The sequence below is a fragment of the Epinephelus lanceolatus genome, chromosome 13 (assembly GCF_041903045.1).
Source record: "Epinephelus lanceolatus isolate andai-2023 chromosome 13, ASM4190304v1, whole genome shotgun sequence".
NCBI lineage: Eukaryota > Metazoa > Chordata > Actinopteri > Perciformes > Serranidae > Epinephelus > Epinephelus lanceolatus.
Genome location: NC_135746.1, coordinates 19944938 through 19962786, shown reverse-complemented (window position 1 = coordinate 19962786; position 17849 = coordinate 19944938). Strand labels below are relative to the sequence as shown.

Sequence of the window (17849 nt, the reverse complement as noted above, 5' to 3'; positions counted from 1 at the left end):
TTGGCTAGCTGTGGTTATTGTGCAGGCGTTTGACTGAATTCAAAGAAGTTTTGACTCTATGGCTTATTCTTTATTGATATGTAGAACAGCTGGATTACAAGAAACATTTTCACATGTATGCTTTGTACAGGAAGCACAAGGTTAGAGAAGGCTGGCATACTTTACCTTATGGCACTTAGCTATGTTTCAAGGCTGCTGTCTTCATTGGTTAGAGAAAGTGGAATGTTGATCAGAGTCAGATTTATACAGCGATCGAAATCTATTGACAGCTTGAAGCAACTATCAAATAAATTACACAAGTTAAAAATAGTCTACAAAGAAGGCATAGCATCTTCCAAAGCCTGTCCATACTGGGTGCTAAAAGCCTTGCATTTGCAGTTCATGTTCCACCTTTTACAGTTGTACAGGTACAGTGAAAGCAGGTCATCTTACAGGACAGAACATGATTAAGCTGTCATACGTTAGATTTACATGATCTTGACGTCTAAAATCCCCTTAACATTAAGTCATATGCTACACAGCTATCACCTGAGGAAGGGTGAGTTAAAGTTCACAGTGAGAATGGCAAGCTATTAATCTATAACATCCAACAACTTGTATCCCTTCTGCCTCAACAGTGATCGTAAGATTCCCAGTAAACCGTTAACACTTTCTATCATGACCCGAAGTGTAAACAATGTGTTTAAGTATCCCTTATCCATTACAAACATGAGATCAAGTGCAATCTGTGAAGCAGCGTCAGGTTTTCATCTCAAACCATCTCCACGCACATGGCGATGCCCATCCCTCCTCCTATGCAGAGAGACGCCACGCCCTTACGGCCTCCAGTTCTCTGAAGCACGTGCAACAGGGTCACCAGTATTCTGCAGCCGGACATGCCGATGGGATGGCCCAGGGCGATGGCACCGCCGCTCACATTCACCTGAGGAGAGGAGGGGGTGGGGTGGGGTGGGGGGTAAGAGCAAGTGTAAGAGTGAAATTTACACACTAACAAACATGTTTTCAATATGTAAATCTCAAAATGATGACACACTGTTAGTGATGCTGCTCAGTGAGACTTACCTTGTCTTTATTCAGGCCAAGCTCGTTCACCACGGCAACAGACTGGGCAGAAAACGCTTCATTGATCTCAAATAAGTCGACTTGGTCCAGCTGCCAGCCGGCTTTCTCAACCTGTCAGAGAAAAATAAGAGAATAATAAAGATGAAGAAGCAGCCGGCTACTTTATTATATATAATGTGGTTGCTGGTTTGAGCCCTTCTGTGCAGAGTTTTTTGCATGTTCTTTGTATTGGCGTGGGTTTACTCCAGGTGCTCCGGCTTCCTCCCACAGTCCAAAAACATGCAGGTTAATTGGTGACTCTAAATTGCCCGTAGGTGTGAGGGTGAGTGGTTGTCTGTCTGCTTGACACATTTACATGCATCTGATTTCTCACCGCTTTCCTGATGGCTGGTATTGGTCCGGTTCCCATGATAGACGGGTCAAGGCCAGCTTGAGCCCATGATACGATTCTGGCCATGGGTTTAACGCCACGCTTCGCAGCCTCTGACTGGCTCATCAGGACAGTTGCTGCTGCTCCATCATTGATTCCTGCAGCAAAATAAAGAGATTAACATACAAGTGTTTGGTTAGTGAGATAAACCTCAGTGACATCATCTCAAAATGTCCACAAAATGAGAGAACACCAACTGTCGAACCTGAGGCGTTCCCAGCGGTGACGGTGCCGCTGCTGTCCTTTATGAAGCAGGGTCTGAGTTTGGACATGCTCTCCATATTGCTGCCGTGACGAGGAAATTCATCCATCTTCACCTCCACTGGACCTGAGGATGACAGACAGATGTTACAGTGCGCACACACAGGGCAGATGAGATGATCTCTCAGTAATAAATTGCTGAATTCCTCCTCACCTTTTCTGGACGGCACCATGACTGGAACAATCTCTTGATCAAAGTGTCCAGCTTTCTGTGCAGCCTCTGTTTTGTTCTGGGACTGGACAGCAAACTGGTCCTGGTCCTCCCGACTGACTCCCCACTGCTTCGCCACGTTCTCAGCTGATAAAATATATAAGATTTATCAATACAATAAGTACTCTTCAAGGAGTTTGCCTGACTGTGTATATTCTCAGTCATACACACCTGTGATGCCCATGTGGTAGCCGTGGAAGGCGTCTGTCAGGCCGTCAGCCACCATGGAGTCCTGCAGGGAGGCGTCGCCCATCCTCACGCCTGTTCTCATCTGAAGCGTGTGAGGAGCCTAAAGTGGAACCAGGAAACAAACAATGAAGACATCTTAGGCTGGAGATATACTCGCTTTTTCACCCTATGTGTGTGAGATTATCAGCTACGTTGTGAACAAAATTATGCACATACTTCACAAGAACTGATTAGCACGCACAGCTGTCAATCCTGATGTCAAATCAAACAGCTAATTAAAACCAAACTTAGCAGAAAAATGCACACATCAGCTAATAAGAACCATCTTAAATGACAGAATCCATCTTTGCACAAATTTGACATGTACTTTGTGTTTTTAGTTTGGCTCATGTCCCGTTCACTAACAGAGGAGGCAGGGTTTCTGACCTGTACTGCCACCAGCCACCAGGGGGCGACTGAGATGTTTTGGCTTTACTTTCATCCATCTTTCTATACAGTTTATGGGCAGTACCTAAAAAGCACTGAGGTTACACATCCAGCTATATTTATAACAGGCTTTCATAAGCGATGCCCACACATTGTATTATCCATCTGATCTGAGTGCAATTTCTTTTTAAAGATTATTTTTAGGCATTTTCTGCTTTATTTAGACAGTGACAGAGATAGACAGGAAAGGCAGGAGGACAGAGGGGACAACAGATTCGACCCAGGGTTGTTGCGGTAAGGTCTTAAGGCGCTTGATAGCCCTCTGACGCGTCTTGTGTCATGACTTACCCTGCTCATACTCTCCATGCCTCCTGCCACCACCACAGCAGACTCTCCAGTCTGAATGGACTGAGCTCCCAGACACACAGCCTTCAGCCCAGAGCCACACACCATCTGGCAGCTCCAGGCCGGGACAGGGTAGGGGATACCTGCCCCAACACTGGCCTGACGCGCTGGGTTCTGCCCCTGACCTTAAGGACAGGAAGGGAAAAATACAACGGAGGTGAACACAGATAAGTGAGTGAAAAAGTTGCGAAACTAAGAAAAGCGATATCTTGCCCAATAAGTGTTGATGCAATGGTCACTATAAGGGCTAACCACTGTCACACTTTGATCTCAGTGATCTCCTGAGCTTTCACCTGCTGTTAGGACATGTCCCATGATAACCTCTGAGACCTCCTCTGGCTTCACCCCAGCTCGCTTCAGAACATCCTTGATAACCACAGAGCCCAGGTCATGCACAGGCACCGTGGACAGAGCACCGTTCAAGGACCCTGTGTAGAAATGATGAAAGGTATTGTTGCATGAGCACATAATCAGGGACAGCTTGGAGGCTTAACTAACTGAAACACTGTTAGCCTACTATTTTACATGGAGAGGAGACTTGTACTGCCTTTTAGATGGATATGGGCCAAAGAACTGTATCAACATAAGGTTTTTTTAAGGTGCTGGTTTTAGTGCTGAAATGATTAGTCAATTAATCCATAAGGTGATCAAAAGAAAATTAACTGCCAACAGTATTGACAGTAAGATCTACATAGCTTGTCATTTTAGATCAGATGAACTCCACACTACAGTGCATATTCATCTTTCTGCCGTACTCAAAAAAGGAGCTCTGCACACTGCTGGACTCCAATTAAATGCTTTATTTTTTACAGTCTTTTCAAGGTAATGTTTAGATTTACAAGATCTTCCTGAGGCGAGTGAGAAAGAGAAAACAGGCATGTCTTGTAGAGGCTGTAGCCTAATCAACTCAGATCACTATCACCTGCTGCTCAGCAAACAGCAGGGGCAATAAATTTACAGACAGGAACCAAATACTAGACAAATGTTCTGTGTCCCTCTCCTGCATCTCCATCTTTCCCCACATGAGGGTAGATAAGCAAATGTTGCCACTTTCTACCAACATCGTTAAATGTATTCACATCATATTGTTTGATTTCACCTTCAGGCTTTTTTCATTCATCTGAGATCTGCTGCTGCTCTACACCAATCAGCCACTGACAGGTGAAGTGAATAACACTGATCATCTTGTTATAGTGCCATGTTCTGCTGGGAAAGCTGGGGTACTGGCATCCATAGCATTAAAGACCAAGTACACCCCGCTTATGGCAGTTGGTGCTCGTTCCTGAGCAGTTTTCTGTTGTGGCACGGCACATTATCCAGCTGGGGGTAGCACTGGCATCAAGGAGTACTGCTGCCAAGAGCGGGGTGTACTTGGTCTACAACAGTGTTTGGGTGGGTGGTGTGTGTCAAGAGGCATCTTACATGCATGCCAGGACCCAAGGCTTCACAGCAGAACATTGCATTGTTCAGTTCAAGTATTCACATATGCACAAATAATGCTGAGTCACTGCTCTGAGTCTACTTAGAGGGCTGAAAGGACCAAGGACTTGCCTTTGCTTAGTTTTATTTACTTTGTGCCTTTATTATTCATTACTTTTATATTTTCTCTTTCTTTCTTGTCTTGCTTTTATATTTTGTTGTGAAGCAATTTGGACCTCTGATCTAGAAAAAGTGCTATATTTTTTTTATAGTGCTATGTGAAATAATACAATGAATACACTTAGTTTCTTATTAGATAAGAGTTAACTTTATGGTCATAGTGTAGAGAAGAGGTGTCAAACACACGGCCTGGGGGCCAGAAACAACCCGCCAAAGGGTCCAATCCAGCCCACTAGATGACTTTGCACCACTAATGTTGATGCACTTGTGAAGGCTGAGAGGTTTCAGGGGGAATTTAAATAACAGTGAATACTTTGTGTGTGTCATATTTAAAGATACTGAACACTGTGCAAAATATTGTCAACCAGCAGCTTCAGTATCAAACAATCTGGACTTTTATCTTAAAACAATATTAGCGGAACCCTGCTGCTGAGGCAGAAACTTTGGATGGTAAACGGTTTATAAGGCAGGGGACGATTTAATCTGCTTTTTTCAATAGCCTCCACTTTAGTGTGAAATTGTGCAAACATGCACATGTAATGACAGTGGGTAGTAGACTGACTGAATGTGAAAAAACTGAGACATACAGTTGGATTTGTACAGATTTTTTCTGACAATGTCGCTGGCTGTTCATTTGTTTTGTAAATGGATGAAGGTTTACAGAATGGTATTCTTTACGTAACTAAAAAGGGTAAACATTTGAAGGGGTTGTGATTTATAGGTTATTATGTGATGGTTTTACTGGTCTGGCCCACTTGAGATCAAATTGGGCTGTATGTGGCCCCTGGACTAAAAAAGGTTTGACACCCCTGGTATAGAGCATGGATGGGGAGACAACAAATTGAAATTTGGCATCTGCAAGCAAGTGCAAAAAGCAGGAGTGCAATGATAGTATCTAGGCTACAATACAAAGGAGTGTTGTATATTCTGCTCTGTGGGCAAACAGGAAGTTCTACATTTAACCACGAGGCATAAAGTTAAATAAAGTGATATAATAAAAGGTGTGTCGGTGTCAATTGAAGTTATCGTGCTATCAAATAGTTTACATTGCTGAACACACACCTTGCTGTCAAATAAAAATATGTTCACATTTTACAGAGACAACACGCCTAACTTGCTCTGTCACTCTGTACATGTTGTGGGTAACCAATGGTAGGGCGCTCGTGGTCCGTGGCACTATGACCGGCCAGCCAATCAGCGGTCAGAGAGCACTGCGGACACGCGAGCGAACCAATCAGAGCTCTGCAAGCGAGACTCGGCGTCTTTAATTGAATGACATCAACCACTCTGCCAAATTAAACAAGACTACTGATAAAACGACTTTAAAAATAGCTAATATCACTATAAGTGTATAAATAAATATGTTAGCTTGTAGCTACATATTCCGCTACAGGTAATTTAACCACCGAGACGAGCAGTCACAGTGTAGCTGCAATACAATGTTAGCAAACTGTTTTAAATGAACAAGTAGCGTTATGGCGCTGAGGGGAACATTAAATCTTACCAATGGGTGTCCGTGCAGCAGAGACGATGACGACAGGCTCGGTGTTCATGTTGATAGATGGCTGGTATGAGTTGGAGTGCTCGTTACAAACTGTTGTTCCTGTCTGTCCACACTGCTCCGTCCGACTGCACCGTGCGCTGTTGACACCCGGTAGACCTGCACTCAGTCGGCTATATGGAAGTACAACTGGTGGGGTAAGGCACCACAGCGCCACCCTGTGTTCTGGAGGGGTAGTGGTCATTCATTAAAATGACACTTTGCATTGAGCTGAATTTACAGCCTCATATTTAATCTTCCATTATCTTAATATCGATATTATTTGTCACTTTAGGCTTTCCAAATTTTAAGTATTTATTATGCCACATTAGTCAGGGTAACATATGTTATATAGCTTTCTAACTTTGATTTATCTGCTTGTGTATTTTCTACTTGCTTGTATCCTGTTCTTTTTAATGCCAGGTTCCTGCTTGTGCTACTGTAATGCTGGGATTAAAGAAGTTTGATCTTATTACATGCCACCTAACTCACTGGTTCCCACCCTGGGGGGTCCTGACTCACACTAGGAGTCACCAAAGCTTCACAAGGTGTGTTTTTATACACTTTACTTATTTTACATACTTATATGTTGCTCTGTATTTTTTCTTACTGATGCTTCCTGTTTGCAGTGTCCCTTTGCTGCTGTAATGCTGCAAATGTCCTCGCTTTGGGATAATTAAAGGTTTATCTTATCTTATCTTAAAGCCTTCTTGAGTTTAATGGGTATAAGAAAACTTTAAAAATGTAGATACATAAGGCCTATATATTGGAATTTCATTCATTTTCTTGAAGAAAACTAAATGAAGTTGCTAGGGTTTTTTTTTAATTTGGATTATTATTAAAGATATAAGCTTCAGAATCTCACAGGATAAGACAAGCTGTCCTGACAGAGCCTTCAATCTGCTTAACAGCCTTGTCCTGCATTAGAAAAGTATTAACAGAAAAGCAGTTAAAACAAAACTAGGGAAAAAATGGCCAAGCATCAGAGAAGAACACTGAATTTCTCAACATAAAGAAAGAAAAGAAGCCTATGAAGTATTTATGATTGTTAGAAATCCAAACAAATATATATTACAGACAGAAATATATTTATCATTCCTACAAGTATCAGGAAAACTCATCTCATGATTCGGTATTCACAGGAAATAATCTGCTCAAAATGTATGTAAAATCTCCCCCAGTTAATGCATTCACTACATGGGTTAATGGCACAGTTTCAGGCATTGAGTACTGTGATTATGCATTGAATATAATGTGACATATCCATAAAATGTCAGTAATAGGTAATCAGCTTACTCACTGACCTAATTACTCTCATCTGACATTTATGTCAAAGATCTTAAATTAAGACAAGAGCAAAACCCCGTTTATTTTTAGGCATGCTCATTCTTTTAATATAGTAGCTTTGATATAAGGCAAATGTTGGTTACTTATATTTAGTGAAACACTCAGTGAGCAGCCTTTCAGGCCCAGTTTGGTGGATTAAATGAGGCCTTTTAAATATTCATGCTCCAGCTGAGCCAGTAGGTTACATAAGCAATGAGTTTCCATATTAATGTCCTGATGGGTTGGTTGTAATAATAGGTTTCACTCTGTAGTATTAAAAATCTTTATTGGTATTTGGTCAGTACATGAAAAGGACTGAAGTCAGAATAATATGAACATCGCATATAAACTACTCACAATTCGACAGAGTCTTTTGAACTGAATTTTTTTGTCAATGAAAAATTAAAATTGCATTTAAAAAAAAAAAAAAATACAGGCCAACATCTAAAAATGACCTTGAATATTGCGAAGCTACTGTAATTCAGTGATTTTACTGACTTTTGACGATGAGTTACAACACCAGATGCCCGATTTCAGTGTCAAGAGCTCAAACGAGAACAGCATCGACATGCTCAAAGAAACAGCAGAATGAAACGCTCTAGTTTTTAAATCATACATCCACTCAATTCAAATCTAACATTAACCAATACCTGTTATATCCCTGTTTTAGCAACACAAATGTGACAGAGGCATCACGATAGGCGAGGGGAGGAGGGTGAAAACAAAATGTCTTGGACAGCAGCGCTGTGTTACAGACTATGCATTTGTTGCCTTGTTTGAATTGTATAAAAAAAGAAAAGACAGTACATGTCAAAGTACATTACAAAACCGCACTGTCGCTCGTGCTGGAGTCCAGGCCGTTCTGAGCATGCCGTGACCCTGCAGTCCTGGTGCCCTTGGTCACCAGGGCAGCCTTGTCCTCGTGGGGGTCGGTGGTGGAGTCTGTGTCATTCGAGTGCTGAGTCAATGATGTCTCGCTGCCTGTCGGAGAGTCCACGCTCTCGTACCCTGCACTCAGCTGGCTCCCGAAACCCACGGGTCCTCCAACTCTCCCAGCGGCGGTCTGACTCCCTGACGCCTCCTCCGAGTGGTTGGACAGTTTGGTCTCAGCTTCACCGGGACTGGAAATCATGGGGGACATGGGAAAGTCTTCCTCGGTGCTGCTGACCTCCCGGTACAGGCTGGGTGTGGTGGTCTCGCTCCTCTGGGATGAGTTGCCGTTGCTTGGTCCGTTGGAGACCCTCCCGTAGTCTTTGCCCATTGGTTCGGAGGGTGCGCTGGCCTGCTCGGGCTGGGTGGACGGTTCGGCGGATGAGCAGGAGGCAGCGGGTGAAGTCCTGCTGGGCCCGGCTCCGGCCAGAGCCCCCTGATTCTGAGACAGCTGCTGACGAGACTCCTTCAGCTGCTGCTGCAGGACGAGGATGGTGCTCTGCATCCCCTCTACCTCCTCGTCCAACTGGATGATAAAGTCATTCAACTCTGGGGGAGACAGATCAGGAACAAATGAAGTCAACAATCTAACTGACAGTAAAACGTTACACACAATCACACTTGTGGATGCCGCTCGAGTTCTCACCGTCCTGGCTGCTCTTGAGCTCCTCGCTGTACTTCTTCTGCAGGGCCAGCTCAGCCTCCAGCTGGGCGATGCGTCCCTGGGACATCTGCCTGCCCAGCTCCTGGTTTTCCTGGATCAGCATTCGACACTTGGCCATCAGTTTCTTCCCCGTTTGGCTGCAAGGGAGACAAGTCTCACATCACGCAGTGAACCAGGAGACAAACACAACAGGCAGAGAGATGCCCTTGATCTGTTCCAACTTCTTGATCCACAAGCTAAGGCTCAATATGAACTCACCAACCTGGCCTTACCTAAATGACTCTAATCACAAAAAGACTTGCATTATAATCATTAAATTCCAGTGCAACATAAAATCGCTGACACAAACCTGTTCTGTACAGTGTAGATGGTTTTCTTGTAAAAGACCCACAGTGCAAACACATTTTTCTCTAAGTATATCAAAAGCTAAATTATGAGTATATTTAAATATCCTCACTGTGGCTGAAACCCAAAACAAGCTACCTATACCCACATTTCTCTGAAACTAATGCATCCATTCTTACACTTAATTCACCATGTTGCATATTGAGGAAAAGTGAGCACTTAAAAACAACAGTAGCAACCCGTCTACCAAATTTAAAAGCACGTGCTACATCACTGAGTGAGAGGAACAAGCAGAATGAAATGTAACACAGTAATATCAGAATAACACGCTACAAAAAACCCTCCAATTTAAATATCAACCCTTAACTATGAGTGGCAAAATGGAAAGTAGTACCAGGCACTGGTTTTGTGTAGTCATCCCTTTAAAACACACAGGAGTTCAAGTCTTTCAGCAGGAAAATCAAATAGCTTAAGGCGCCACTTTCTCAACTCCACAACAGATTAATGAATCCTCCAACAGCCCAGCACACCTGGCAGTTTGACATTAGCAGTTTTTGGAGCTATGCTTTACAAAGCCCTAATCAAGAAGCCACAATTTTCAAACAAATGACAGGCATACACATTATTTAAAAACCAGAACTAGCTGCCATCTGGTATGTCTACAAATGCCTGTGGAAGTGATCTGGAAATATTAACAGTAATGGCTCAGCAACTGTACCCTGTAGAGACAGTTATTAAAGTGGTAACAGCTCAGAAACCTCATCAAAAACAATGAGTGTTATTCTACCTTGTCATAAAAATGCACTGAACATTATTTACTTAATTGCAATAGCTGCATTTCTCCTCATATAATAGTTATCATTATCATTAATTTCTCTGGAAGACTGGGAAGACATGTTATTAGCTCTCAAAAGGCAGTGTGTACACCGCCAGCTCAAATCTCACAGAAGTGTGAGAGACCTGAGTATAAATGAGTTTTTAAAGACAGTAAACACATAACAGATCCCACGTGTTTCATTCTGAAAACTGTGGCTACAGATCTGCGCCACACAGGTGAGAAACAACGTCTAATGAGCTACTAGCGTAAATGGCTGAGGGAGAGATTGGGAGGTCAATCACAAAAATACACAGAAATACAATAAATACATTCTCATCAACTCATAACATGACTTGATTAAGACATTTGCATTCACAACTTGAAAACAGGACTCAGTGCACCTACAGCAGTGTGTTTCAGGACGTATCTGGAGAATTAAGCAAGGCTTAATTCGTCGTAAAAAGTGCAAACATTTATACAGGTGTAAACAATCTGAGCCAATCATGCGTTCACACACACACTGCGGTAAGTGTTTGTTTCAGAGAAACAAGAGAAAGATCAAATGAAATGCCAATAAAAAGAAACAAGTCACAAAATAAAACATGTAAATACACTCTACCGTGAGTGGGCCCATGTTCAAAGACACAGGCGACTGGACCCTCATCCCTGAACCATTAGTCCTCTGTGGACCGAGGATGTGCTCCGCTCACAGTCTTAACATCATTTCTAGTGGCTCTTCCCCCCCGCAGTCTTACTTTTACTCCTAGAAACTTCCCTCGTGTTACTGCAATGTATCTAGACTGTCCAAAAAGTCTTTACGTTTCTCAGGCAGACTAGAGGGTATGTGTGTGGTGTAATCCACAGTTAAATGTCTTTACAAACCAAGTATGGGGAATTGTCTGTAAAATGTTCAATTGCTGTTTTAGGCTAGGGATGCTCCCTGCCTGACTCAACCTCCACCTCCACCATAACCCCCCTATTTAATATGTGAACTGTCTGCTTTGAGCTGAGGGGGCTGGGAGGGCATATCCGTGTCGGGGAAGTGAGTGACCACCTCTTCAGGAACAGTCCGGACTCCTTCAGGCCCTTGGACGGTGAGGGGATACGAGGGGAGAGAGCTGAAACACAAGTGTCACCTGACCATACTGTCTTTTCGCTTTAGGTTATGTGATATGTAGCTGGCACAGTGCAAGAGTACAAAAAAACAGGTTTGTTTTGCAGTGACTGGCTTTCTGTAAAGTCTGAGTCTCGTGGTGAGTACAGCATTTGTCAGCCTTCCCCCCCACCATTGTTCCTGCATGCCTGCAGTGAGAGTGAGGGTGGGGGGCATGAGGAAGTCTTGACTTTTTTTGGGGGGGAGGGGGGGGGGGTTATTTTGATTGTCTTTACCTATCAGGTGTAAATTTCCAGGCACTCAGTTCATTTTGGGCCTGCTCCAGTTTGTCTTTAGTCTGTTCTAGTTCAGCCTTCATTTTGAGGAAAAACAAGTTGATGGCTGGATCCACCATGGATGACCGCAGTTGGGCCGCACTCGGCTGCTGGACTTGCTTGAGATACTGGATCTGGGTCTGCGGGGTAAAACAAACAGGTGTTACTGACCAGAAAAATGAAGTTCATCGCTACTGATGAAGCACTTTTGAGTACCAGTCCTTCAGCGTGACCAGTCTCCAGTGGAGGGAGCCACATCAGCAACAGCAATATTCTGGTTCTAAAATCCAGCTGTATCAAAAAGGTAATTAAATTATTTTAAATCCTAAACTTCAGGAGAATAAAATGGGTCATAAGAGATTACTTTAAAGATATACTATGCAGGATTTTGCTTAAAAAACAATGCATATGGAAGTAATCCCTCTCAATCATCACTTATGACCAATTGGAAGTGTGTATTTTCTGCAACGACTTCTCCCCTTTGCCTGAATTTTCTGATTTTCTTCTTATTTTCTGTGTTCATGACGCTCATGGGCGTGTGCCCTCACCGCGCTCAGGTGACGCAGAAGCACCCATGAGACACAGCACCGAAAAACGCAAATATAGCGAGGTAAAATGGCAATCGAGAGTCAATCTGGGATTGGCTAAGATTAAAACTTGAGCAGTTTTTGCCTTCTCAAACAGTACGATCCATCAGTTTTGAACAGCGTCTAGCCTTGATTTAGATTCAGATAAATGCAGAATAATAATACTTGGCTGAATGATTAGTCACAACTATTTAGATTAATCTTACATTACATCCAAGCCACTTGAAATCTATGTGTTTCTTTCCTGGACACACCCAGGAAGACCACACAACTTCAAAACAAACATAAACTCACCTGCCACAGTCACAGGTATGAAGACCTCAAATTTCCACAGAGCTTATTTGAATATATATTTACATGAGAAGCAAAGGGTGCGACTGATAAACGCCAAAGCTAAGAATTTGGGTGCTGCAGTTGAAAATTGTTCACAGCTCAGTGGTTAAAAAGAAAGCGAAATCAGGGTTCATGTTTAAAAAAAAAAAAAAACCTGCCTAACCTCTACCAGTACGTTGTGATCATCTCAGCTGCACTGCAGGAATGGCATGTGCTGCCATAAAGCCACTGGGTGATCCAGTGAGCTGTCAATCTGATAAGAGCTGAAAGATGCCCTCCCTGACACCGTTTACCTTTGGCCTACATGCTGTGATAATGAATGAGTGCAGGGTGTAGTGTAGTGTTGAAAGAATGTTGATTGGCAAATGAGAGGAAATGAGAGGATTCCAGTTTGCTAGTTTAAATGTTTCCAAAATAAAAATGGCAAAACATGTGCTGATTAGAGCTTTGCAAGGACGCTACTTGCTTTTTGGCATCTCAAAGTATAGATAGTGTGCTTTTTGGGGTTATTGCCATTCGCTAAACTTAGAAATTTGTGATGAGCATTTGATGTTTACCCCACGATTCAATTTACTGTGAAAAAGTCCAATAAATAATCAGTAGTGAAAGGTGGTTAGCTGCAGTCTTGTAGTAGTTACACAGCTAATACATTATCACTTGTACTCATAGGGGACATCTGCAGAGCATCAGTTTACACTTTCTGGAGATGCTCGGCCCATAAACAATTCTGTCAGAAGCAGTCAACGTCAAATGAAAACCAAGTTCCCAATAATCATATCAAGCGCGCTGAGAAAGTGGAGGAATAGATACATACTGTGCACTCTTGCATTTCCTGCTCCTTGGTGGCAAGTCGCATGACCAAGATGTTCTCCCTGCGCGCAGACTCCTGCTGCTGCTGCTTGAGCTTTTCCTCCGACTCCTTCAGCCCCGGTACGTCGTTGGCTGAGACGGTGAAGAGAGCAAGAACAGAAAATGCATCAGGACACTCTCACATGCAGCCAAACATAGTGATTACTGCTGTCGGGGAACACATGTTGCAGTGGATGAAAGCAGATGTACTTACAACATAGCTCTGTGTATTTGGCCTCCAGGACCTGTACGTATGCTTCATGCTGTTTCCACCTGAGGGGAGCATAACATGTAAGCATTAACAACTTAATTCTAATACACCGAGATCACAACAACATTAAGCTTTATATGTGGAGCTGGTGTTTACCTCGCACACAGCTCCTCTCTGGTGAGGGTCTTCATGTCAGATTCACTGAGGCGAACCTGTAGAGGAGGAAAACAACAAGAGGTTAAATAAAGAGGCTCATCAATTAATAAACACTGAGACATGGAGGGGCTCGTGACTCATGAGATATAACCCAGAAAAGACTCACCTTCTTGGGTAGAGGCTCCTCGTTGGTCATTGTGAGCTCTGGAAGTAAATACAAGAGACACCTCATTAATCACAGCTTGGTGTCGTGTGTTGGAGCGGCTGCATCATCTTTAGCTGTAACGCGATGGCTGTCCACACGCACTAATATATGACACGTATGTTAGCTTATGTGCTGCCATTGTTGTGTTTCCGGCTAACATATAAAGCTAATAGCATGTGGCAGCTACATTAACTACATGGTGCACCAAAGAAAAGTTAACATTACCAGTGAATAAGAGCAGCCGAGCCTAGTGTTAGCTGGTGTGGCAGGCAGAAACGATGGATAGCAGCGAACACAAATAAGCTAACCAAGGTTAACTCCCGGGTACTAATAACATTTAGCATCCGCTAGCGAAATAAATACAAGCTATGAAGCTACAGTGTTAAGCTGTGGTATTTTCTTTATCTTCAGCCTGGCAGCATGCAGTTCTTGGCTCTGGTTTCGGCTCCTTGTTATCACAAAATGGCGGTGAAGGAAATGACTCCCTCCCTTGCGCTCCTTTTCCTGAAACTAGCGGGCTCTTGGCTGCAGATTTCGGGCCTTCAGCCTTCAAAACACTCACCCGACCCGTTTCTCTCGATGTTTCTGGGACCTCTCGGCTTCGCGGATTCTTTACGAGTCGTGAAAATGCAACTAGGCTGAAAATTAGCTGGGAAATTTATGTGTAGTTGACTCGCTTCGGCGTAATCACCATCATCTTCGTCACTGACGGCGGAACAGAATGGCTCTGGCCGAGCTGCTGCACCGCACTCGCGTTGCTGCAGAGTACGACCAGAGATAATGGACAAGGAGACAGACCTCTCACTCCGCAGCGATTTCCGGAACCTAAAACTAGATACTGGGGGGAAAATGCTCCTCCATCTCAATTGTTGTTTATTTCTAAGATATGGCACATTGTATTCCCTAATGCTGTTATATACTTTTTAAATTTTATTTTATTAAAATGTTTGTCTGTAATGAAACAATGTGTATGGGACACATTTTGGTGCTTTTCGTGCATATATATGTACACTGATAAGCTAAAACATTCAAACCACTGACAGGTGAAGTGAATAACTTTTGATTATTTTGTTCCAGTGCATTGTTCTGCTGGGAAGCCTTTGGTTCTGGCATTCATGTGGATACCACCTGACATGTTCCACCCACTCAAACACTGTTGCAGATCAAGTACCCCCCCTCATGGCACCAGTACTCCCCAATGGCAGTGGCCCCCAAGTAGAAAAAAGCAGCATGCCACGCTACAAAACCGTTCAGATATGGCCTGTGGAGCGTGACAAAAAGCTCAAGGTGTTGACCTGGCTTCTAAATTTCCCAGATCCCAATCTGCTCAAGGTGGGGCCTCCTTGGATTGGACTTGGCTCTGACCTGTTGAGGCATGGACACAGGATCTCAGGGAGTGTCCTGCGTGTGTTAGCGGCAGATTCATTTAGTCCAGTGGGTTGTGAGGTAGGTTAATGGCACGTGCCACAGATGCTCATTCAGATTGGGATCTGGGGAATTTGGAGGCCAGGTTGACCCTTTGAGGTTTTTGTCACATTCCTTGGGCCATTCATGAGTGGTGGTTGCAGTGTAGCATGGTGCATTATCCTGCTGGAGGGCCACTGCCATTGGGGAGTACTGGTGCCATGAGGGGGGTACTTGGTCTGCAACAGTGTTTGAGTGGCTGGAACATGTCAGGTGGTATCCACATGAAAGCCAGAACCAAAGGTTTCCCAGCAGAACAATCTACTGGAACAAAATAATCAAAGTTATTCACTTCACCTGTCAGTGGTTTTTATGTTTTGGCTGATGGGTGTAGATGTAAAAGCTGTGTAGTAGAGCCAAAACATCAGCTAATTATGATTACTTATTATTGTTGGACGGAGCAATTTATGCTTGCTACAAGAAGGAATGTGCACAAAAGAGGACCGCATGATGAAAATATGTGAAGAAGGACTGATAAATAAGAGTTTAAAATTGTTTTTTTTCCATCCTCTACATAAGGATTTTAATATACAAAAAAGGAAGAAAACAACTGAACCAAAAAACACATGGAAACTCACTCAGATGTTTTGTTAAAGAAAATTAAAAAAAAACAACCTGTACAATCTCCTCGGGCCACCCCGCCCTCATCCTCTTCCTCCTCCACGTCCAGCCACTGCTTCTATTTTCTTGGACTTGGTCTTTGGCTCGATGTCAACAGCAGGGTGTCCAGTGAGAGGCTGTCGGGGAGGATAAAGTAGTGAATGTTGTTGCCACGAATGCTCAGTGATTCCAGCTGAGTGGGTTCCCTATTTTTCAGGGTCATTTTCACTGCCCTTCAGGTGGGTGTTCATGCTCACATCGGCATGTGATGGTGCCATGGAACTGGGTGCCATTCTTCAACTCAATGGTGAGCGTCTCATGGCTGAGTTTAATCAAAATCCTGACTAGTTTCACGATGGTGACAGACTGTAGAGACAAATCCTCTACCTGATCCTCTGAACAGTTAATGGCCATCTATTGAAGACTGATGACTCTTAGTATGGGTATGTAAGAGCCACAGTGTGTGTATATATAACAAGTTAATTTGAATATCATGCAAAAATCATTTTCAGACATTGAATAAAACAGATATTGTATAAAATGTAAAAGGACTAAAATTAATTCATGTTAAATTTTGATGATGACACTTCTGGTTAAAAAAATACCTTGATAATTGATTTTCTCCATATCGCCCAGCCCTAAGTTTAATAATCAATCAGCTGATGATTGCCAAAGACGCCTGTTTCCACTGTCGTAACTGTGAATACATGCTGGTTTTCTTTGTCTCCTTTCATAATTCATGTCTTTTTTTTTTTCTTTGGCTGGATGCAACAAGCCATCTCTTGGCTCTGGAAAATGTGGTTGATATTGATCACTGTTTTTAATGAGATTTTATAAACCATATTTCATGTGCAGCTAGCTTTAGTTGCAGCCTTTGTGTAGTTTATTATGGCAACGGTTTAAGTGCTTGGCTGTGACCCTGACTGAATGTTTCAGCGCATCATCGGTTATGAGTTATTTATTAAAAATAATAATAATAATAATAATAATAAAAAATCAGTTATGAGTTGAGGCTTCTTATTTCCTGATGTTCACTGATTTACATATTTTGTTAGTGTGAGAATGTTCTTGAATGAGATATGGGGAAGTCTGAACATCCTGAATAATTTTGTTTGTTGGCCTATTAGTAGGCATACAATTACTAAGTGACAATATTCACTTATTTGTCCAGAATAAGTTTGTATGCCAAGTTAGTTATTCAGTCTTTAACCCACCCATCACAAATACTGAGGTGTCGTTGGTTTTAATTTAATTTAATTTAATTTAATTTAATTTAATTTAATTTTATTTTATTTTATTTTATTTTTTGGTTTCTGAGTGATTCATTTGCCTCAACATAGACGATCTCTGGTGTTGCCTCCGCTGTGGTAGAAGAGACGTTCACGTGATTCTTTACTTTTCTGTTAGTTTCAATATTTTTGCTAAGATGTGCAGCACACTGCTACAAATTATTTACAATTATCATGTTTATATTTTTTTATTTTAGTACGTATAATTTATTTACCATGATATCGCATGTTTCTAAACGAAAAGAGAAAACAATATAATTTATAGACTATAGATTATTTCTATAACAAAACATATGCAACGGCAGTTAGCTGCACTCATGCACTTGTAGGGTGAGTTGAAAAATGTTTTAGAACAGGGAGGGATAAAATACATAATCTGATATATTTAGATATATTTCGACACATCACGTTTTTATCACACATATCTGTATTTTTTATGTATAAATATTTATGATAGAAATTGTGGCTTCAGTTGTTGCAGTTGAGGTTTATCTAATTCCTGTACACTCCCGTCAACACCCC

General features: G+C 42.4%; 2 protein-coding genes, 1 long non-coding RNA gene and 1 pseudogene across 4 annotated transcripts; 1 reads left to right on the top strand and 3 right to left on the bottom strand.

Moving 5' to 3' along the window:
• Positions 1 to 55: 55 nt before the first annotated feature.
• Positions 56 to 6246, bottom strand: acat2 (acetyl-CoA acetyltransferase 2). Its single transcript, XM_033648776.2, has 9 exons — positions 6088 to 6246; positions 3278 to 3412; positions 2928 to 3109; positions 2136 to 2253; positions 1908 to 2051; positions 1698 to 1820; positions 1436 to 1590; positions 1063 to 1173; positions 56 to 922 (listed from the first exon to the last, which is right to left on the bottom strand). Exons 1-9 carry the CDS (start codon positions 6134 to 6136, stop codon positions 752 to 754), a joined length of 1188 nt encoding a protein of 395 aa, XP_033504667.2. The 5' UTR covers positions 6137 to 6246; the 3' UTR covers positions 56 to 751.
• On the top strand, positions 3935 to 6671 carry LOC117270850 (uncharacterized). The gene is made up of 3 exons (XR_004502837.2): positions 3935 to 4012; positions 4090 to 4145; positions 6547 to 6671. It is a non-coding gene; the product is annotated as an uncharacterized LOC117270850 (long non-coding RNA).
• Positions 6672 to 7718: 1047 nt separating this feature from the next.
• wtap (WT1 associated protein) lies at positions 7719 to 14694 on the bottom strand. Of its 2 annotated transcripts, none has more exons than XR_013493147.1 (8): positions 14537 to 14694; positions 13936 to 13973; positions 13770 to 13825; positions 13617 to 13675; positions 13368 to 13495; positions 10825 to 11773; positions 9026 to 9180; positions 7719 to 8928 (listed from the first exon to the last, which is right to left on the bottom strand). XR_013493147.1 is itself a non-coding variant. In XM_033648907.2 (8 exons), exons 2-8 carry the CDS (start codon positions 13963 to 13965, stop codon positions 8270 to 8272), a joined length of 1266 nt encoding a protein of 421 aa, XP_033504798.1. In that variant the 5' UTR covers positions 13966 to 13973; positions 14537 to 14694; the 3' UTR covers positions 8073 to 8269. The 2 variants fall into 2 exon arrangements, 1 of the variants encoding a protein (XP_033504798.1); XM_033648907.2 differs by having other exon boundaries at positions 8073 to 8928; positions 11595 to 11773.
• LOC117271152 (small nuclear ribonucleoprotein Sm D1 pseudogene) lies at positions 14633 to 16452 on the bottom strand (annotated as a pseudogene).
• Between the last annotated feature and the right edge of the window lie 1397 nt (positions 16453 to 17849).